The 23,168-nt window shown below is 35.4% G+C and overlaps 3 protein-coding genes across 3 annotated transcripts; 1 reads left to right on the top strand and 2 right to left on the bottom strand.

Annotated features, from left to right (window-relative positions):
- Positions 1-692: 692 nt before the first annotated feature.
- Positions 693-4,034, bottom strand: LOC114748187 (purple acid phosphatase). The gene is made up of 8 exons (XM_028936542.1): positions 3,543-4,034; positions 3,170-3,370; positions 2,944-3,055; positions 2,311-2,540; positions 2,043-2,181; positions 1,595-1,815; positions 973-1,094; positions 693-894 (listed from the first exon to the last, which is right to left on the bottom strand). The coding sequence occupies exons 1-8, from the start codon at positions 3,774-3,776 to the stop codon at positions 693-695; spliced, it is 1,461 nt and encodes a 486-aa protein (XP_028792375.1). The 5' UTR covers positions 3,777-4,034.
- Positions 4,035-14,035: 10,001 nt separating this feature from the next.
- LOC114748189 (probable cysteine protease RD19B) lies at positions 14,036-15,884 on the top strand. Its single transcript, XM_028936544.1, has 4 exons — positions 14,036-14,534; positions 14,650-14,769; positions 15,160-15,406; positions 15,518-15,884. The coding sequence occupies exons 1-4, from the start codon at positions 14,073-14,075 to the stop codon at positions 15,811-15,813; spliced, it is 1,125 nt and encodes a 374-aa protein (XP_028792377.1). The 5' UTR covers positions 14,036-14,072; the 3' UTR covers positions 15,814-15,884.
- A 1,092-nt stretch (positions 15,885-16,976) lies between these two features.
- LOC114748190 (DNA replication licensing factor MCM4) lies at positions 16,977-23,168 on the bottom strand. The gene is made up of 18 exons (XM_028936545.1): positions 23,090-23,168; positions 22,340-23,011; positions 22,113-22,241; positions 21,945-22,026; positions 21,108-21,240; positions 20,950-21,021; positions 20,708-20,833; positions 20,517-20,630; positions 20,187-20,399; positions 20,007-20,105; positions 19,739-19,899; positions 18,764-18,860; positions 18,516-18,677; positions 18,153-18,233; positions 17,992-18,070; positions 17,761-17,897; positions 17,612-17,662; positions 16,977-17,497 (listed from the first exon to the last, which is right to left on the bottom strand). The coding sequence occupies exons 1-18, from the start codon at positions 23,124-23,126 to the stop codon at positions 17,423-17,425; spliced, it is 2,520 nt and encodes an 839-aa protein (XP_028792378.1). The 5' UTR covers positions 23,127-23,168; the 3' UTR covers positions 16,977-17,422.

Genomic DNA, 23,168 nt, shown 5'->3' with positions numbered 1-23,168 from the left:
TTTCTGATCTCAACAAGTTTATCTCAAATACTACTATTTTTTATATAAAACGAGTTTATTCAAGCATACAATGACCATTGTTGTGATCTTTCCGTTTCAAAGCCGCTAATGTTTTTTGTGCAAAAAAACAACCGCTGATGTTTTTTGTAAAAAAAAACAAAACCATTAATGTTTTAAGGTTAATACATGTAGATTAAGAAATTTTGAACTACTTACTCTCACTTAATTTTCTTTTATTTCATTTAATATATCTTCTCTCACATTCTCATCGGAGGATATGATTTTCAAATGGAGGGAGTAAATTATAAAAACCTGTAGATTATTTTTCCTCCATGTTTCTTTACTTCGTGATGAAATGGTTTTGAAAGCAGAGTTGATTCACAGAAAAACCAAAAAAAAAAAAATTTATGGGAAAAATAGCATCAAAAAGCTATAGAGATATCTCCTTCTCCAGGGCGGCAAAAGCAAGAGTATGACTGCTTGAGATTTAATTTTGGCCAGTCCTTGACAATAGAAGCAAGCCACACGTATTCATTCTCATGTGAGAAAAATGCAAAGTAGAATAAATGGGGTGCTGAAAGCTGAGATTGGCATGGCCACACATTTCAATCTAACTGACCAGGATTATCATTGCCATTATTGCAGTGGTAAAAGACACAGTGAACGGATATATATATATATATATATATATATTAATTCGGGGGGTGGCTTGTGGAGTCATCAACTGGGTGCCAAAATCTGTTAAGAAACCACATGGAATCAGCCTCCACAGAATACCCATCTTGGTTCCGGTGCCAGCTGTAGTGAGCATGAGTTCGGTTCTTGATGTCAAAAATGGCGTGCCCAAAACTGGCCTCTCTATATGCAGAGTATTCTGGTTGTGGTTCTGTCATGCTGCACAACGAATTGCCATTATGAAATGAATCAGCCTAATATCACATAGAGGAAAGAAATCCACAGTGGATAGCTTACTTGGTTGCCAAGCCTTCAAGGTTTCCTCCATCACCAATGGTTATATACACAGGAGCCGACTGATCCTTTACAGGAGTGCACTGACCATTTACAACGTTGTATGCCACATTCGAAACGCGTTCCTGATACAGACAATAATCAATGATCAACAGATGCAAAAAAAAAAAAAAACAGAGGTTTTTGTAAGGGCATTGCTCATTGCTTGTTTGATGATGATGGGAAGGTTTTTTTTTTTTTTGGTATTTGGACCAGTTTGCACGCACTCCAACTGATACATCGAGATCATCTATGCCCTGACTAAGGAATTCAAAAGGAAATTCCTTTCAGCCTGGTCCCAGGAAACTGTCAATATAAAGATTCAACTTGTGGGAGGATGCCGAACAACAACACATGAAATGCTCGCCTGTAAAATTTAGACCAACTCCTTGTTGGGACCGGAAAAGGTTTGAAGGCAAGCGTAGTGAATCATCATCTTAATACTTTTCCTCAGAAGCATGTTGCGGAGATTTCAAGAGAGAAAATAAAGGAATAAGTAGCTTGAGAGTAACACTACACCAATTACACCTGAATCAAGACTATATACAGGAAAATGGAAACAGCTTGATAGAGGGCTAGCTCTTACTGATCTCTCATAGGCATGGACATGACCAGCAAACACAACATCAACCTTGTACTTCACGAACCAGGGCTCATACATCACTCTCATGCTTTCCCCTTCCATAAAATGATAATTGTAGCTGTTATACCAAGGAGAATGCAAGAGAACAATCAACCAAGGAGTCTCTGTCCTGTTAACTTTTGGTAGCTCTGCCTCAAGCCATTGGTACTGGGGAGTGTATTTTCCTGAAAAAGTAAAGAACATTATACTGATAATAGAATCCACTTTAAAAGCACGGGCATTACATTCTCATGTAAACACTTGATCCAAGCATTGACACCAAAGAAAAAGTGGGGAATAAGAAAAAACAGTATAACTTGACATGGATTATAGGCACCATTGTGCATATGAAAATCATAGCATCAGTCAGCAAGTCTTCATAATCATTGGGTATTACGCCATATAGAATTACCGTATGCTGAGTATGAGGCCAAGACAATGATATACGCCGAAGCTCTCTTGATAGAATACCAGAAGGGTTTAGTACTCTTTGATGCTCTGTAAGGAACATGGTAACGGTGGGTATAAGGCTTGAATGGTATGTTTTCTCCCTGCAATAAATCAACAACACGGGTTCTTTTTTATTTTTGATGAAGAACAATAGCGTTGAAGAAGTAATAATGACAACAAAAAAAAGAGAGAGAGAGATTGTCTCCAGTGAGTTCATATGAGAAGCTCACAATCTCTGGAGCAAAGTCAATTTCATGGTTCCCTGCTGTCCATATCCAAGGTTGATAAGCAGTACTTCTTTCTGTGAACCTTCCCCATGTATCCCACCTAACGTTATCGTGATTTGGGTAGTTATCAGCATAAGAGAGGTCTCCCACAAACAGCACAGTTTGTCCTTTTCTAGGGTTCTTTTCATAGTGCGTAAGCGTCTTATTTGAATCAAAACTCTGACCAAGATCCCCTGCAACCAATTTTCCATTAGTTAATCACAAACAACTACGGACACACTTCATATTGTTCCAGAAGTTGGCGCGTTCAAAGAGTGTCACCGGCCACAAAAGTCCAAACCACCAGTTTAAGGAGATCTAAATCTTGACGAGACTGTCGAAACTTGTTTTGTTGGTCATTCCTACAACACTGGGATCATTTCCTTTGGTACTTGATGCAATAAAATCTTATACCCAAAACTTTCTGCTAATTACTCGTTCCCTGTCCACTAGACCACCCATTACAAAATGCATGTGAAAGATCAAAGAGAGCTACTCTGAGACAAGAGATATATGTTCAAATGCTCGCAACATAATATCAACCTGTGATCCATGAACTACAGAGTAATACCGGATATGCTTATATAACAAACTTACCTATTAGACCAAATGTGTATGGCACATCCGGGCCAACTTCAGGAGGAGTTATAAACCAGAACTGCCTCTTTGTGAACCCAATTCCAACCTCATAGTAATATTTGGTGTTGAACTGCCCAAGAAGTACATTGATTCGTTAAAAGAAACATCTATATCTTCTCACATGGAAGCTTCAAGCTTCGCATAATCGAATTGGAGTTATGGTGCTGAGCAATTAGAGTCTCACCTCCAAATCTCTAACCGTACAGTGATGGATAAAACCAGACGTGTAATTGAAGTATCTATATGTGGTATGTTTGCCCTTGGCCACCTTCTTTTCCTTGCTCTTCTCACTCCAGTAACGCACTACACTTGACCCTGGTTCATCCTCTGTCACCCAGGATACAATCACTGCCTCTCCCACAAGATCACCTTGTGTTATATGAACCTAAAATCCAGATCAACCACACATTAAAATCCACATCAAGCGAAAAATTGAGATTGAAACAGAGAGAAAACCAAACAGGAAAATGGCAGAAAAGAAGGCTTTGCTTCATCTTTTCTTAGACAATCAGAAAAGAAAAACTACTTGGCTAACGTTAAAAGGGACACCGAGTTACCTGTTGGGGAGCATTATAACCTGAAGGTACTTTGAAAACATCGCTGTCCAGCGGCATGTCAACAGTCTTCTCAGCTTTCCTGACGAAGGTGCTAGTCTTGCCGCCATTGCACATCACAGGCATATTCAGAAACAAACCAAACAGCAGAGCTACTGCAGCAAAACATCGAAAACCTAGAAGACGCATCTTATCGAATTCTAAACCTCTACGAATCGAGGTACCTACCACTACCATCAATCAATCTCGACGCCTTCCTCTTTCACGGGTCTCTTCTATATATATAATAGCAGACTAATAGAATGCAATTTACAATGGCAATGGCATAATCAGGGGAATATTCAGGGTTCTCTATGAATTCAGGTCAATGAATGCCTAAGGATAAGGGAGTCCTCTGGGATTATCTATAAACAACTTCTATTTTTCTGCCGTGTGAAATCAGAAGCGTCCCATGGAATCACGGACACTGAAGATTCGGGCTATTGTTTGTATATGACATGAAGCCAACACGGTGAATACAATAATAAAGAAATATGAGGGCGAGAGAGCCTGAGAGAGAAAGTTGACTTTGGAGTCCTGCGTCTCCCACGAAGACTTGTATGATAATACTCCTCCAGTTCTTATTATAAGACCCAATTTGACTTTTTATTTGGTTCTAATTATAAGACCCAATTCATTTTGTCTCTTATATTTATGCATTTTTTCCAAGATAATCCTTCTAATAATGATAGTTTTAGCCAATATACTTAATTAGCAAGGATATTTTAGAAATGACAATACTTATTTATTATAAATAACCAACTTAACTTACTTCCTTAATCTCCTCAAATAAGTCAATTGGGTCTTATAATTAGGACCGGAGGAGTAGATTAATAGGAATAGTACGCAGCATGATTCATGAATCATAGTCATGATTCGTTTTTATGACGAAAAGAGTATACTTTGACCGCTAACACATCTTATTTTATTTTCTTTTGTTTAGAGGGAGTTTGCACACGGGCAAACGTCCTATGATTGATAATTTGACATCATACTGGTATACTAGTATTTTCTTTTGCTAGCGACATCATACTGATGTTGGAATTTAATTTCCACAAAATTTCATGACTATCTCTTTGTTTTTTTTTTAATTAGAAGAGTTTGAACTCGGCAAATTTTTCTTCCATGTTGACAACTAAGAAGTTAAAATAAAATGTACTACCTCCAATCGTTAATATAAGACTCTATTTGACTTTTATTTTAGTCCTAAATAAGACCTCAATCCACTTTGTCTCTCATATTTATATTTTTTTTTTTCAAAATAGCCTTTTTAACAATAATAGTTCTAGTCAATACACTTGATTAGTAAGGATATTTTAGGAAAGACAATACCTATTTAGAACAAATAAATAACTCAATTTACTTCTTTAATCTCATCAAATTAGTTAACTGGCTCTTATAATTAGTACCGGAGGTAGTATTTTGTTAACGTATATATTTAGCTTCCATAAAATTTTACCATTTTTTTTTATCAGAAAGTTTTGAACCTGACCAATTTTTTTCTACCATGTTGATATTGACAAGTCATAATAAAACGCATTTCCTTACGACAAAATGCATTCGCCATTTTTCAAAAAAAAAAAAAAACCGCTACTGTGAAGAATGAGCGGAGATGATAAATAAAAATTACTCGTAGTATCTTTTAACGCCATCACTTTGATTTGATTTCAAATTCATGTTTTTGGGTGTGCATAATAAAATATACCAAGAATTATGATCCGAAACTTTAAGTTAAATTTATTCATATTATTCTGTCATAATAATTTGTAATCTAAGGTTCCTCAGATAAATCATTTTTAATTCAGAGTTTAAATCTAGTCGTCTTAAATTAAATTAAGATTTATAGCGAATTGTCTGGAATCAAAATTTTAATCTTTATTTAATAAAACTTGTCTTCAGGAACAAAGAACAATCCATGTGATGCGCTCCCCTGGCCCCAAAATTAAACCACGTGTTCCATTATTAATGGGCACATGGTTTTACAGTTAAAAGTTAACTGAGGCGGACTCCTATATGTTAAGTCTGTATAGGCTAAGATAAATCCCCATAAAAACTGTGAAATCATATCCGGCCAACCAAATGACTTTCTTATGCAACACAAATCCCACAAAATGTGTTTAACTCTCATTGTTGGCATTTGCTGATAGATAGTACTCCCTCCGTTCCTTATTATAAGAGACATTTGATGCTTATGGCATGTTCCTATATATAAGAGACACTTACAAGTTGTCTCTACCTTTTTGTATTGATTTACTATTTTACCCATATTTATTATCTCCAACTCACACTCTCTCTCCCTCCCACTTCTCTTTCTGTTAATAATTTAATTGTTATCTCTCATGCTCTCTCTCCTTATTAATGAGGGCATTTTTGGAAAAAAAAAATTATACTTTTTACACATTAATTGTTCTTAACTAATTTTAACTGTTTTTTTTATCAACGTATTTCGGTTATTTGTCTCTTATAATAAGGAACGGAGGGAGTACAGTACTAGGAGTAATATGTAAGTATCTTAATATAAGATGTTGTCGACATGTGTTTATCACATTAATTATTTTTGAAAAAACTTCTATTCAACGCATTATTTTTCTAAAAATTTAAATGAATGAAAACAATAGACCAATAAATGAGAGTAGAAAGAGGAGGACAATAAATTCTGAATATTAAATGAGGTTTTGAAAATTATATACTCGTAAATAATAACGTCGAGTAAGCATTCTAACAACCTAAAAAATCAAAGAGGACGTCATCTTTTCTGATACGAGAAAGATAGAAAAGGACGTCGTTGGTCAAAATTGGAAAAAAGACCCAGAGAGAGAGAGAGAGAGGGACGTCGGGTTCTGAAAGGGGAGCGTGCCTTTTACAGCTGGTGGCAGAAATTGAGGACTTTGCTATGGTTACTAAGTTTGAACGGGTTCGAAGTCGAACGCCGTCGTTTTCGCCTCCTCAACGAACAACGACGCCGGGCCCACGTGGTGCTCTTGATCTCTCTCATGGAGGCACGTAGCCTTCTTTTCTTCACACCGCATTCACCGATTCACGCACTTCGATATCCTCCCGTCCCCATCTATCATAGACTGTTGGCCGTTGGTCGAAACAAAAAGTTCAAAAAAACCACTTTTCAATTTATTTCCTATTTAATATATATAAATTTTTAAAAGTTCCAAAAAAATGTATAATGATTTACTTCCCTACTCTTTAATATAAAACTTAATTATTGAGTTAATTTTAATTTTAAATATAATATTTTTTTTAAAATTTTTAATTTTTTTAAATTACTCTTATTAATGTTAGATATGATTAGTTTTGATGATGTCAAATAATAGAGCAAAAAGTTTGCATAAATTATTTACCTCATATTTTGACTAACTATCAGACTTAATATCTTGTGTAGTTTCTTCAAGAAAAGAAAGGAGTTATTATGTTGCACTTTGAGTTATGGAGAATGATCAAGAGGAAGAAGAAGAAGAGAGATTGAGAAAAGAAGAACTTGCAAGATCAAATGAAAATATCAAGATTCAAGTTCATAGATTTGATGTTAAATGTTGCTATACTCAATCAGAAGTTTGGATGGCTCAGTCGGAAGCTAAAATATACAACCGGGAAGTTATACCATCATATATTGAGTCACCCTTCATATAAACATGGAAAATAAGCTTCAGAGGTGATTTTCATGGGCAATTATCGATCACTTGATCGATCATCCATTTATCGATCAAGTTATCGATAAAATACATCCTCTGTTATGCTCTGTTCTTCGTTCAGCTCTGACATAGGTTTGGTATTTCTTCAATATCTCTCAAATCACAAATCCGTTTGAGGTGAAACTTGATTCCTATGAAACTAGACTCAGAACACGGTTCATGGACACCAAATTCACCTTCAAATAGTTTCATATGAGGGAGATATGTTGTTCGAAAGATTGCAGTAAGGATTAACGCCTTTATTCCGACCTTTAGTCATTGTGATGAAGATAACTTTGCAACCACAACGAATTTTGGGGTGATTTTTGTTGCATTAGAAAGTAGACTCAAAGAGATTTCTGGGGATAGGTCATTTGCAAAATTTGGAGTTGAATTGGAAGAGTTATGATCACTCAAAGTTGACCTTCGTTCTGCTTGAATCAGACTTCGAATTTATTGAGGCAAAGACCAGAAGTTCTACATTGATTGATTAATCTCTTAAACAACATACTACTCAAACATGTTATTGAGTAAAAGCACTAGAAGAAATGAGGAAATGAAAAGTCATTATCAGATGTTACTTGAGCCTGATCAAGCAACTACATATTCGATCATTTTATCGAGTTCCTGGTACTATCTCTTTAATTCTTCTCTTTTATCTTCATATGCATTATTGAGGTTTTATAACCTATTGGATAAATGGTTTTCGGATAACATTATGGATAGATGTATTTATCGATCACTTGATCGATAAACAAAGTTAACGTTATGGATAAATAGGCATTTATCGATAGCATGATCGATAAATAGATTATCGATGAGAAGACAGATAAATGGTAATGCGTTCTACTCATTCTATGTTTTGCTTTAGTCTCCATTTATCGATTACCTCATCGATCAGTCATTTATCGATAATATGATTGATCATTGCTCTTACATGTCTACCCTGTTTTTCACGTAACGTGATCGATAAATCAGTTCTTTGAATTTACAGGATTAAATCTCCTTGTTTTACTTTATCGATAACTTTATCGATCACTCATTAATCGATCACCTATTCGATCAACCTACATAGTATGTGTTTTCTCCGAATATACTTTTGCTTATTGTTTATCGATAAGGTTATCTATTATTTGTTTATCGATAATGTGTTCGGAAAATCATTACTTAAAATTCTATTCTATAACACTTTGTTTATCGATAACCTTATCCACCATCCATTTATCAATAATTTGTTCGATCATCAATGACTGAAGTTTCATTTTTGTAACACTTGGATTATCGATAATCTGTTCGATCAACAAATGTTCGATCACTTGTTCGATCATGGAACGTTTTCCGTTTAAACATCAGTCGACTATGATGATTCTTAAAATCAATGATCTATTTTCTTTAAAGCTTTTCTCAGCCTTCTTTTTACACATAACTCTCTATTAAAAGGATACGAAGGCAAACATAACTTGAAAAGGTTTATTCTTGCATAAATCATTTTTGGGTCACTGTATTCATGCTTCATCATTTATCGATCATTTGTTCGATTATCATATGATCCATAATCTATTCGATAATTGCATCTATTTGCTATATCTTTTCTTCATGTAATTAATCGATAATATAATCGATCAAAGCTTTATCGATCAAGACATCGATCAAGTAAGTTCATCTTACTTTCTGAATATCTGATGATTGATTCCATGTTTTCCAACTTATTGTTTCTATGATTATCAGATACTTATCACTTGATCTGAGAAACATTATTTCAGATAAAGAGCCACAACGAATTTATGATGTGAAGAATCGACGTTCATCAGAAGCTTCCAACGGCTAGTTTCAACAGTCATATTCTTCAAGCCAAACGGGAAGAAAGTGCTCAACGGTCAAGTACCCAATATCATCTATAAATAGAAGAGCATTCAAAACAAAAAAAGAGAAGAGTCTGAGCTTACAACATCAAGTGCTAAAATGCCGAAGCAACGTATTCTCATTTAGAGCTCCGAAAGAAAACTCCTTGTCTCTGTACTTCATAGATTAAAACTTATGTATTCGTAAGATAGAGAGAAGAGTTTCCCAAACGTGCTTAAAGAGTCGTCTATCACTTCTTTGAGAGAAGAAATATTCAATCTTCATTATCATTATTAGATTGTATCCTTACGGTGAGTAAGGGGGAGTATTTACCTCGGTGTGAGGTTGCTGCTGAATAGACTGATTAGTCTAAGAATTGTAAGTGGCGTTACAAGTGCCCGGATCAAACTTGTGATTGTAGTGGTTCTCAAGTACCCGTGTTAAACTTGAGGGAGATAGTCGATTGAAAATCTCAGGGGGAGCCTGGGGACTGGACGTAGGTCAGTGAGGACCGAACCAGGATAAATCACTGTTTGCATCTTCTCTTCCCTTACCTCTTTATATTTCCAGCTAAACTATTTTACTACTGTGATTATGCTTATCTCGATTCATTGTTTTTTATACTCAGAATTTCTTATGAATTTCATTACATTGCGAAAAGATTTTTAATTTTAATCAACACCCAATTCACCCCCTCTTGGGTGTTCAACCATTCCAACAATTAATACTTCCTAAACCATAATAAAGTTTGAGATGGAATAGGGATATTAAGTGGTATTTTAAAAAAAATATGTCATATTTTTTATAATTAACTAATTGATCTAATTTTTTAATCTAATCAAATTAATTAAATATGTTTTATATTAAAAATCCGAGGATATATTACTAACGAATTATCAATTGCCTCCGTTTAATTGTTTATATCAACTAAGTAGATTTATTTATTCATTTAAAACAATATACATTTTTTAGATGTTTAACTAATATGGGGTATCTGGATGAAAATTAAATTATAATTTTAAAAGTAATTTTATGATATAATATAAAAAAGGTTTTATGTTAATTTAGATAAAAGCGTATCTCAAACACCATCTAAATCTAAAAAGGTGTTTGGCAACCTTCAAACGATGATTTCAGAAGCACTTTTCCGCAAAACGAGGCAAACTCCTCCACATATTTACTTCGTAAACCGTAAAAGCACTGCTGAAACTATGGTTTGGTTTCTATCCAAACACCCCCTAAAATGATAATCCAGAGTTTACTTTTTCTGGCCATAATCCAAGATGTTTTTAGATGCATGTCAACTTTTTCCATATCTCCGGCTTAAAAAACAAAAAAAAAACAGAATATTTTTCCCTGTCATTAGTTATTAATTACTACCTCCGGTTCTACTTATAAGAACTAATTGACTAATTTAATGAAATTAAAAAAAAGAAGTTAAGGTAGTTATTTATAATGAATAAGTATTGTATTTCTTAAAATATCCTTATTAAGCAAGTGTGTTGGTTAGAACTATTATTGTTAGAAGGACTATCTTAAAAAAAAACATAAATATGAGAGATAAAATGAATTAAATTTTATATTTAAAATTAAAAAAAATCAAATAATATCTTATAATAAGAACTGGAAGTAGTATTAATTAATAAATGGATGGATGAAAGCATATGGCTGTAGATTGCTGGGACCATATGCCCTTTTGAGAGGCCCATCACTTTTGATGGTACCCCCTTTATCCGCGTTTTGTTCGCACCCCACTGGGGGGAGAGTGGGGCGAATTGTGTTCTTTTTCAAAGGTGCATTGATGAAGCAAATATAATTTCATAAAAAAATATAATTTCATTCCATTGTTCTAGTCTGAAGTGACTTTATTATGATTTGGTTTGATTTCGTTGCTTGACCATTGTTAATTATGTCCCCCCTTGGCTCCTTTATCGGTGCTTCATGGCCCTTCGATGGTCTGCCAATTAGATGTGCCCCTCCTGCCCACTCTCTAACAAGAAGCTCGATAATAATATACTCTTCCGATCTTTAATATAAAACCCATTTAATTAATTTAATTAGATTAATAAAGTTAGATAAGTTAGTTAATTATAAAAAATGTGACACATTTTTCTTAAAACACCATAATCATCTTTCTTAATACCCCTCTCCTTCTTCTCCTTGATTATGGTTGAGTGAGTATCCATAGGGGTAATTTAGTGAAAATTGATAGATATGAGAAATGGGTCTTATATTTAGGACCAAAACTAACTCAATAATTGGGTCTTATATTAAGGACCGGAGGAGTATTTTTTGTAAAATTTTTCTATTTAGGATTTACTAATTTCAAATTTTTTAATAAAATCTTTGCTAATGCTAATATTGAGGACGAAAAACGAATAACAAGAAAAAGAGAAGAGAAACTACGTCAGTTCTTTTAACATCAATTATTTAAGTCAGTATTGTGTTGAATATCTGCATTATGAACACTTAAATAAGTGTTAGTTGCTACTGAAAAAAATTCATAAATAATTTTCATAAGATAAAAATTGCAGATGATTTATTTTTCTTAAAATTTTACCAAACGTGAATTGAATCAGTCTATTGAAAAAAATCATGCCTGGTCAATAATAAATCTCACATCGATAGATCATATAAAATTTATAACAAATTGCACAATTTATCAGTCATAAATAATAAAAAAATAATACTACATCTCGGATGAGATTTTAACTAATGCATGAGAGAGTATATGCCTGACTATCGATATAAATTACTGAAACTCTCTACAATATTTATAAGGTGTTAGTAGCATAAGGCATCTCTCAAATTTCGGATATTTCACGGCATAGAATTATAATAAAATATTTTAGGCATACAAGACCAGTTTACCGTTTAGCCCAGGCTTGAAAATCTCACAGATTGTGCTTCTAGATCAGGATCCAATGTTTCAGACCCAGTCATTTCAGCCCATGAACATGGTTGGCTGAGGTGGACTGGACCAACCCAATCACACACACACACACACACACACACACAAAATAAAGCGCCAGTTTTATGCAAATCCAACTCGAAAGGTTTCATAGAAAAGCATTTAAGACATAGCTGAATGAAATATTAAATAAAGATATTTTGTCAATAGCTGAAAAAAAATGATGTTTTGTGGGTATTTTGTTTTACGCGAAATTGATAAATGGAGTGTATCTCTGTCTTTTCATAAGCTTTTCAAACTAAATTTTTTTTTTCATGAAATTTAGCTATCTATTTTTTTATTTGTATTAAAAAATTATGGAACTTTGAGGGATGTCGTTTGCGTTGGACTATTTTAACCACATGGTATGGTAAGAATTGCCTCCTAATGGACATGACACTCCATTTTCTGCGGTCAAGTATTAAAATAGTATCATATTTAAATTGAATTTCATCATTTCTTTGTCACTTTTAATTGAAAATTTATAGTTCTTTTTTAAAAGAACAAACCTGATAGCATTTTTTTGAAACCGCGAGATAATATGCCACACTCCAAATGGCTTAAAGTAGAGCGAAGAAAAACTTAACGATTAAGTCTTCGATTGCTTTCCCTCGATGTTAAGCCAAGGGTGTCACATTATAAGCATGCATTTAACTTCGTCAAGAGCCTTTTCTTTGGGCCTTTTTGTGGGAATTCAAAAGGCACATGCATTCCACACGTGTAAACCCGGGATTCCGATCTAAGATGAGCAAAATAATTTAAAATATATTAGCAAATTATTTACAACACACGGAAATTGAATTCTATTTTCATAACAAATCATTAATTACTTCGGTATTAATTATAAGATGTTGTTTATACTTATCTTTTTTTTATAATTAAGAGGGGAGGTATTATAATACTAGGGCCATGATTGGCCAAGCAAAATAGGGTCACAGTAAACAATACCTGTACTCAAAAGCAAGTCAGGCGACAAGTGACCTGCTATATATTCATCCATACACTGTATAGGTAGATATATCTGGCCTTTTTAATTGAAAAAATGTGCTAAGAAATATATTCTAAACAGTAAACTGTTCATTATAAACAATAATTCATCTATAAGAATTTTTCTTAGACACTAACACTATTATTTATTAAAACCCCCTGCCTTTTCTCTGGGGTGAAAATGAATAAAGTCAATATTGGAAATGTTATTGGAAAATAAATAATTGAAACAGAATATGAATGAAAACGAAATTATTAATTTAACATTAATTAACTTTTTTTCGCCAACAAAAATTAATTAAATTAAAATATCTTAAAGACGTACAAGCAAACAGCTAACAACAACGACCTCAGCGAAAAAATAAAAAGTGTGTGTGTGTATATACACACACACGCGTGTCTGTCTATATATATATATATATACACGTAGTTGGCAAAAAAATATCCTATGTATATATATAAGGGCATATTAGTTAATTTTTTTTTAATTGCTCTTAATTATTTATCTCTTATCATTTTTTACACATTTTTATTTTTATTTTTATCATAAAAACATGTTTGAAAATAAAAACCTATTTCTAACATGTTTATTTATTATTTTTAATTAATTATTTGTTGTGTGTAAATTAATTATTTAAAACTTATAATAATAATAACAATATGTGTGTATATAATATTGGCCAAAAAAGGACACCATCCAACTACGGTTCAACTCTATCTAACATTCAACTATTCAAGTAAGCCAGTAGTCCTCTTGTATCTTGTATCTGGTTAAATTGATCACGCTTCACCAAATATTGGATGACAAGATAGGATTGTGGATCAGATGCGGCTTAGCAATTAGCAAATAAAAAGATAATCCGCACCGTCCACTCCAAAAGGATTCCACCTTTTGAACGGTTTAGATTTGAAGGATCATTATACCTCCGTGGGCAAGATCGCATACTTAACTCTGACTGATTGTATAAATCACCCGCGAACCCCGGCGTTCAGAGCTATCCTTTCTCTCCAGCGATTCTCGTTCAAACCGATATGTATAGGAATCCGTCGCTCTTCATTGTCTTCTCGTTCCTCTTGGTCTCTGCGATCTCGTCGGAGACAGAGGACTTGGCCGCCGTGAGTGACGCAGAGCCGTTGATCCGGCAGGTGGTCGACGGTGGCGACCTTCGACTGTGCGCGGAGCATCACTTCTCTCTCTTCAAGGAGAGGTTCAGGAAGTCGTACTCTTCCAAGGAAGAGCACGACTATAGGCTCAAGGTATTTAAGGCTAACTTGCGCCGAGCTGGACGGCACCAGAAGCTGGACCCGTCGGCAGTTCATGGTGTGACTCAGTTCTCGGATTTGACACCATCCGAGTTTCAGAAGAAATTTTTAGGTCTCAGAGGTCTCAGGTTGCCTGCGGATGCACATAAGGCTCCCATATTGCCTACTGATGATCTTCCAAGTGACTTTGATTGGAGAGATCATGGTGCTGTTACCACCGTTAAGAATCAGGTGCTTTTTGGAGTCGTCTTTTCTTTTTTTCTCGTGTTGAAAAGTACCTCATGGTATATTCTTTTGTTAAATTTAATTTTTGATTTGTTGTTCTAATTTTCTGTTTGGGAAACAGGGTTCATGTGGTTCATGTTGGAGTTTTAGCACAACTGGGGCCCTGGAAGGTGCTCACTTCCTCGCTACGGGACAACTTGTCAGCCTTAGCGAACAACAACTTGTGGACTGCGATCATGAGGTTTGGCTGTCTTTTACCACTCTAATTTTTTTTTTTTTTTTTTTTTTTTGCGCAAGCAGTTAATTATATGGATTGGTTTGTTATTTTCACTTTTTATTAGGATGAACCGAAAAATATGATATTTTGAGAGGTCTAATCTGATATCTGTCCTCTTTAGTTTGGTGACTGAATGATCATTGCTATTGCATATGCAAATCCTGGCAGTTTCTATTGACCTGTGGTCTATCGCCTGAATCAGTCCGTACATATGTCGAAGTTATTGTTGTTAAGTAATGTGGATATATAACTGATAAATTTTCAAGCTACTATTAGGATGCTTACATAGTAATCAAATACTAGATGTTTCCCTCGTATATTTCTAAATTCGAGGACGTATGCCTATATATGCAGTGTGATCCAGAAGAACCTGGTTCTTGCGACTCTGGATGCAATGGTGGACTAATGAACAGCGCTTTTGAATACATCCTTAAAGCTGGCGGGGTCATGCGGGAGGATGACTATCCTTATATTGGTACTGATCGTGGGGCCTGCAAATTTGACAAGACTAAGATTGCAGCATCAGTGGCAAACTTCAGTGTTGTCTCACTTGACGAGGACCAGATTGCTGCTAATCTTGTGAAAAATGGTCCTCTTGCCGGTAAGTTATTGTTCGATCTTTATGTTTAATAGTCAGCTTCTTTTCCCTCTCTTCTCTCTTCTTCAGTAGATAATGATGGCTGAAATTGTGACTTTGTACGGATGAATGCAGTGGCCATCAATGCAGTATATATGCAGACATATGTGGGAGGAGTTTCATGCCCATACATATGTTCAAAGCGGCTAGACCATGGGGTGTTGCTGGTAGGATTTGGTTCGGCTGGCTATGCTCGCATTCGGCTGAGAGAGAAACCATATTGGATCATTAAGAATTCATGGGGAGAGAATTGGGGAGAAAATGGTTACTATAAGATTTGCCGGGGACGTAATATCTGTGGTGTGGACTCCATGGTATCCACTGTGGCCGCCATTCACACAAATTCTGACCAGGCTACTAGTTCCCCTTAATTTCATCAATCAACCCTCAATTGTGTACATAGTGTATTTCATTTGCATTCCCCCTGATCTTGCCTGATTTTATATTATATTATATCAGGTGTCCAACATCATGATTAAGGTGTAATTTACAGAATGCCTCGCTTTTTAGTTTTCGCTCTTTTCTGCTCGAAAAGTATGTAAACTATCCTCTTATAACATCAAAAACATTCTGTCAGCTTCTTGACTAACGATGAACATTTAAATTGATTTTATGCAATCGTCGGAGTGCTTCAATTCTGACTTACCGTTTCAGGAATGATGCCGAAATAACTGTTCTCAAAATTTCAGTCAGCCGTATAATTCATACCTTCAATGTTTATACGCATAGGAAATAGAGCAGGCTCCATGATAATCTAGCTCGCTGTCAAAAAACCAACTGGGGCCGCTTTAGATAACCAAAAGGAGACAAAATGAGAAGTTAAGCATTCAAACCTTGATGATATAATAAAAATAAACCCGGCTAATTATCAAATTGATGCAAATTATATATAATCAATACGAAACTAACTGGATATGAAGTCTGGATAATTCATCAAATCATTTCAGTCTTTATAGAATTAGGGGCAAATTCTCCGATATTGTTATGTTTTCCAAGAGAGTAATATTATTGTCAACTCTCAGACGTGTTGTTAAAGTTTTTATTTTGATTTATAGACATTAGAACAATAATGTCTATTATTGTTGTTGTAGTTTCCTAACAAATAAAACATTATTATTGATAAACAAGCCTTGATAATAGATGCATATTCTAATAGGTCCAAACTCGTTATTAACATGAGTATCGTGTAATTGAGGAAGACAAATGGCAAAATCTGTACACATCTTCCCCCGTCATATAATATAAAATCCAGTTTGATTTTCAATTTAATTTTAAATATAAAAGCCCAATTTATTTTATTTTTCAAATTTATTGATTTTTTTAAACTAATCTTAGTTGCACATGTTAAATATTTTATTAAATATTAAAATTACTTGATTAGTAAAAAAATTTCAAGAAAAATTATTTATTTATTATAAATAACTAATTTAACAAACTTCTTTAATCTATTTAAATTAGTCAACTAACTCTTATATTAAAAATTAAAGATAGTATTTGACAACTTGACAACCAAACCCAAGAAATTTGATGTCCGTCCGCAAAGAAACAGCCATTTCGGTCTTTAACATTGATGCATTCTGTTTATGATCATACATCTGCACCAAGCTATCGACATATTGAAATTGAAATTAGCTAATATGCTAATTTATCACTCATAATTCAACGCTTATAAATAATATCATAATGTTGCTTGTTAAGAAAAGAACACATTCAAATACATTTTGACAGTTCTCCCCCCCCCCCCGGGAAGCTGTCCTGTTTTACTCGTATTCCATCCTTTCAACCACCCAAGCTAGCCTTTCGTCGCACTTCTTGACGACTCTACGACAAAGAACAGCAATGAAAAGCCTACCAATGCAACCATTTACAGAGCGCCTTACTACTTTCCTCAGCACTCGGCTTGTGATGACTAAAAGAACTACATCACCTAGTAGCCACCTTAAAATATAAAATCCAAGGATCATATTGTCATTCATTTTATCACGATCTTTTTATACTGTCACCATGCAGTACAACAAATCCTTCGCTGGCCAAACTAGCAACTGCATTTCTTAGCTGCATTAACATGTATTTGCCTGATTAAAAATGAGATAATCCAAATGGGAGCATACCAAAAAAAAAAAAAAGAGTAAAATTTCTTTTGAAATGGGGAAAAGAGGGCAGGCTTACATCACTGAGGTGGACTTCACTGGCGTTCTGTTTCTTCAACTCTTCCAGTAACTAAATGACCAAATGTAAACGTATTAGAACGTCATTGTATGCTTCAGATGTTCGGTAGAATAACTTATCATAACAACATATAGAGTAAGCTAGCATACCTCCAATAATCGCATTGATGGTCCTCCAATTTGCATCTTCTCCATGATTATGTTGCGAGTTGCCTGTATCAGACTTTCTCGTCTCATCCTTTCACTCGCAGAAACTCCGGTAGTAATAAGATCCATGTCAATGGTTCCTGGGAGAAATAAAGGACATTAAAAGTAAGGGCATTTTGGTCTAGTTTGTGTGGGTACATATAAAAGAATCAGGCTCATTATTTCGAAAGCTACCAGTAGAGTGATCTGTGGCAGACTGCTGCATTGCAACTTCTAGAAGCCGAAATGCCTCCATTACATCCCGCTTTTCTACCTGTGTCCATCAGGTATTTTAAGAGTACTAGAAAGGTTTCCTAAACTGTGTTTCACTAGGTAACTAAGCAAGCATAACTAACCCATTCTGAAAAGCGAATCCGAGCCAATGCTTCGCTAAGCCGTATTAGACTCTCAATCTGCCTTGGTGTTGCTGTTATCACCTGATTAATTCATTCAGAGGATTGGTATACATAGCAGAGGGTCGAAAATCTTAAAAATTGCAATATTAGACAACAAGATTATAATCATATCTTAGAACCAGAAATAATAACTCCCCCGATATGGGTTTTCACAAAAACAAAACAAATGGTGATGTCCAATTGGGAAGAACATATTTGTCCTCAAGAATTTTCATCATGTTTGCGCCGAATCATTCTAGTTGCATTCCCCAAATTCATGTATAGTCAGAATCTTGCCAGTTAAACTACTCTAAAATACTTTACCTTCTTGCTACTCCCTGGAAAATTTCCTCTCCTTCTTATCTCAACATAACCTCTAGTCAATTCTTCAGCAGCTTCATCAGATAGTTGTGGGTGTATATGCTTTCGAGCATAGCTCACATAAGCAGTTAATGTAGGAAGATCCAACACATCTTGCTCTAAGCTCTGCAAATAGATATATAACATTATTAGCAAGTCAAAGCAATGAACGTTGGACCTTAACCATGAACGGGAGGATGTCAGGTTTAGACCTCAGGATTCTCAAAGTGTAAGGAAACAATATGTTTCGCAAGTCGTCTATCTGTCTGTTCGTCAGCCTTGTCAAGAATTAAGTAGATCAAATCAAACCTGAGCAAGAACATGTCAACTCAGTTCAGTTCAGAAATCCCGCAACATCTTCATAAGTTCTGTTAGTCTGTTATCTTTTTACCCATCATCATGGCTTGTATTAATCACCAACTCTTAATGGATAGAAACAGTTGGGTTCAGAATGACTAGCAGTGCCCTATTTGCTTCATAATGAATCATGAACTCCATAAAGGCCAGGCTCAAGTTTGTGACCGCTAAATGTTAATTATTTTACTTTATTTATCAATGGTAAAATAAATTTTTAGTCCCTTGAATTGACAAAGTTTCAATCCTTTAATTTTGTAAATGTAGTCAAAATTTTCCTCTTCTACACTTTTAATTTATTTCTCGGAAAAAAAAACACATGGAGTTAAATTAATTTACCCATCATAATTTGAACTTCCTCATTATGCCAACAGAGAAAATAAAATTTTACCAATTCCTCTCTCTCTCAACTCTGATAAGCATTTTTCGGTCAAAAAACACTCTGATAAGCATTTGTTTTTCTTTGGGAAAAAAAAAAAACTCATTTGGAATGTTCAAATCTGGGGGCACGGGGATATATTAGACAATACCAAATCTGCTTTTTCTTATGAAAATATTGAGGTTAACAAATAAACATTATTTTTATTTTCTTTGTTGCCATTAAGAGGTAATTAAAGTAATTATAGCTAAGTTAATGTAAAAAGCACTTTTTTTCTTAATTAAAATATTAACGCCGTTGAAGAAAATAATTTTCTTATGTCAAGAGAATTTGAATCTAATAAAGAAAATTTTTTACGAATTTGAATCTTGGGAAAAAAAACAAATTTTTAAATATTGAAGCATCGAAAGTGCGAGTCAAGCCCATTTTAAAACGAAATTTAACAACGACCTACCTGGACAGAAGTGTAGGAGGAAGTTGTATATTGTCAATGACAGACAAGCGAGGGTTATATCGTGACCCACTGGGGTTCGCGCAAGCCAACACTGAAGTCCTGGCATTGAGGGAGGCAATAATACCTGCTTTTGCTATTGAAACAGTTTGTTGTTCCATCACCTGAAATAATAAGAGGCTATAGACACTCAAAACGCAGAGCTAATAAAGTCATGACGCAAGAAATTCTTCATCGACAAGTATACAGAAAGAGAAAACATGCAATCAACCTCGTGTAACATGCTCCTGGCATTCTCAGACATTTTGTCAAATTCATCTATACAGCAGATGCCTCTGTCACTTAAAACTAGAGCGCCACTCTCAAGAACCTGAAGATGGGGCACATGTTTAGGGTCGCTTATGTTTCTTAAACGGAAGATAATATAATAACATGTGAATATAGTTTATACAGTTTCGCCTGTCTCAGGATCTTTGGCAACATAAGCAGTCAGTCCAACAGCAGAGCTGCCTCTTCCACTTGTGTAAATGCCACGTGGAGAAAGTTTATGTATGTATTGGAGCAGCTGGGATTTGCTGGTTCCAGGATCACCAACTAGTAAAATATTAATATCACCACGGAAGTTAGCGCCAGATGCCAACTTCAAAGCACTTCCACCAAACAGCTGTAATAAAGGCGGTCATAAGCCATCAGCCCAAGCACCGCAAAGAGAGAGCGTAGACAAACTAAAGGTAGATCAGTGAAACAAGCTATCAACCCGCAAACAGAAAAAATATCTAACCTGGCAAAGAAGACCTTTCTTCACATCATCTAGCTCCCAGATGTTTGGAGCCAATGACTTTGTCAGCCTTTCATATATATCTGCCTGTTTTGATAGCTCTTTAAGTTGAGCCACCTGCAGCTCAGACAAGCATGTGAGGAATTTGCATAGAAACAAGCGGTAGGTTTCACGGTAAATAAGAACAACTTTACCTTTTCTTCGTCAAAATTAATTTCTTCTGTATTTCTGTTGCCCAGGCTAGTTTCAACATCCATTGCATCCTCTGACAGCATTCTTGACTTATCAGTCTTCTTAATATGAAGGCAGTCAATGTAAGTCTAAAATGTGAAGGGAGCAATAAAAAAAACTCCAGTTAGAAAATATTCATAATTTGAAGATGAACTAAGGAGATTCAAATATAAATAAATTTAGGATTTGAAGCCATAATACGTGCCTTGAACAGTGATTTAACAGTTCTTTGAGTTGGTCCAACCCTGACACTCATAGCCCTATATATGCCAGTCACCTAATGAAGGAGAAAACAGATCAATGACACCAATAAACAAACAAAGGCAGTTATTTGAAACAAAGCATGCCAGAGTATGATATGACCTCAACTCTGTCACCCGGCTTTCCAGCATCCACCAGCTTGTCATGCACCAACAAGCTTACTGTGTGTGGTGTTCCCCCTTCAGGTATCTCATCAGGTGTCTCCTGGAGCCTCACAATTTGCTTGTCTGTGAAACTGATTTTTGAGGAAAGAACTATTAAGTTTCATAGTTACTAGAACTAAACTCTAACCTAACCACAAATAAGGATTAGCTGTGAAATAAAAAAAATGCAATATAAACATGTTGGCTGCAACCCTCATCCCCTTTATATTGCATCTACAGTTGTATCCATCCCACGATTTGATTTCTAGAAACTGTACTGATCTAAGCCTACCATCAAGCAATGCATGTGTCTTAAAATACAAGAATGAACTCAGCTAGTCTTCATGACAAGACGTCTGAGATTTTATTTTCAAGCTCCAGCTGGATTACTGCACAAGACTTGAAAGCAGTTAACAATAATCTGGACTGAAGATAGGAAGTTTTTGTTTATCGTCACAGAAAAGGTTAAACTCTTTTCACCAGAATGACGATCCAGTACTGGATTTTTTAAGTTCTTAATTTCAGAACATGTACATTAGTAGAACCACTAACTTAAAAGCACATGGACAATTATGAGTCACCAGTTATGTGCTTATTTTCAGTTCACCAGAATCCTTTCAATTGTGCCGCTGATACTGATTTTAATATAATGGCAAAAGAAACTGACTAGCATTCATACAGACTTCCAAATCTGATTCCTTCATGAATCGGCTTCATCAATCCAATAGCAATAAAAACCTTCCAAATATCAAATTGCTTGTTCTTTTCCCACAAAAAAAGCTACTGGTTGCATTACCTGCATCGGTTGTGAACCAGTGTCATGGAGTTCCTGGCTTGACATTCTTCTCTCAGACATTTAGTAGGTTCATTTATTCGCCCTAAGAAAAAGTCATCAAATTATAACGATGTGAAATGACATAGATTGCTCATTAAGGGAATAATTAGAAATGTCCATTATAATTACCTCTCTCCACGGCAACCGGTTCTGAGCAGTATCCACACACGAGACATCTAAATATAGCTTCCCTAATTTCTGGTATAATGGAGCTACATCGAATGATCATTCCCTTCAATGATATCATCCTCTCAATATCTGAGAAAAAAACAAACATTCTTAACAGGCCATTCGTAATACCATACGAGCGCCACATTAAAGTTAGGAAAAAAGACTGAATGATAAACCAAACTCACCAGATGGATTCAAATTCCTCATTGAAGTCGAGGTTTTTAGATTAAAAATTCGAGTTTGAATGTGCTTCTCGAACAACGGGTTGATTCTACTAACCATATTCATTAGAACCAAATCAAAAATTGCAAGAACTTCGAGAGGATATCTGACCATTTTGGTGTACAAGTCCGGATCATAATCAAATACATCGTGTGCATCGACGTCTAGTGAATCTCCCTCAATTTCAATGACTTGTTTGATAGCTGTCTCATATTTCCCCTCCATATGCAGCCCATCGCTCTGAGATGACTGCTCTCGGAAGTGCTTTAAAAACCTCTGAATCGCCTCATTCACGTCTTCGACGCTTATATTAGTACCCCAGACGAAGGTAGGCCTGATATCGTCTGCATTATAGCCCTCTCCGCCTTCTGATGACATAGGAACGTCATCAGTGGATGTGGGCGTGGCTGCAACAGGGGTAGACGTAGACGCTCTCCGAGCACCTCCCCTTTGCCTGGACCTCGATGGAGTTGGGGTCGCATCGGAGGAGGCGAATCGAGATCGATTAGAGGGAGGAGTTGCGAAGGCGGACGGTGTCGAAGAACGCCGGCGCCCTCTGTGGCGAGCAGCATCTCCGGGAGAGGATAATGTGTTGCCGATTGGGCTGGAAAATGAATCATCAGGAGAGGAAGGACCTGCACAATTTGACGAAAGTCGTGAGCATACAAACCGAAATTAAATCGTAAGAAGAAAGTAGGAGGAGAGATTACAACCGTTGTTGAAATTCGTCGGAGAAGAATCGGAAGCCATGACTACTTGTGAAAGCAACAAGCACACCAGTAGAGAGAAAGG

This window comes from Neltuma alba, unplaced genomic scaffold, assembly GCF_004799145.2.
Source record: "Neltuma alba isolate B1F8T4 unplaced genomic scaffold, ASM479914v2 tig00005631_pilon, whole genome shotgun sequence".
NCBI lineage: Eukaryota > Viridiplantae > Streptophyta > Magnoliopsida > Fabales > Fabaceae > Neltuma > Neltuma alba.
Note: the sequence above shows the minus strand (reverse complement) of the source record. Positions and strands in the feature narration are given on the sequence as shown.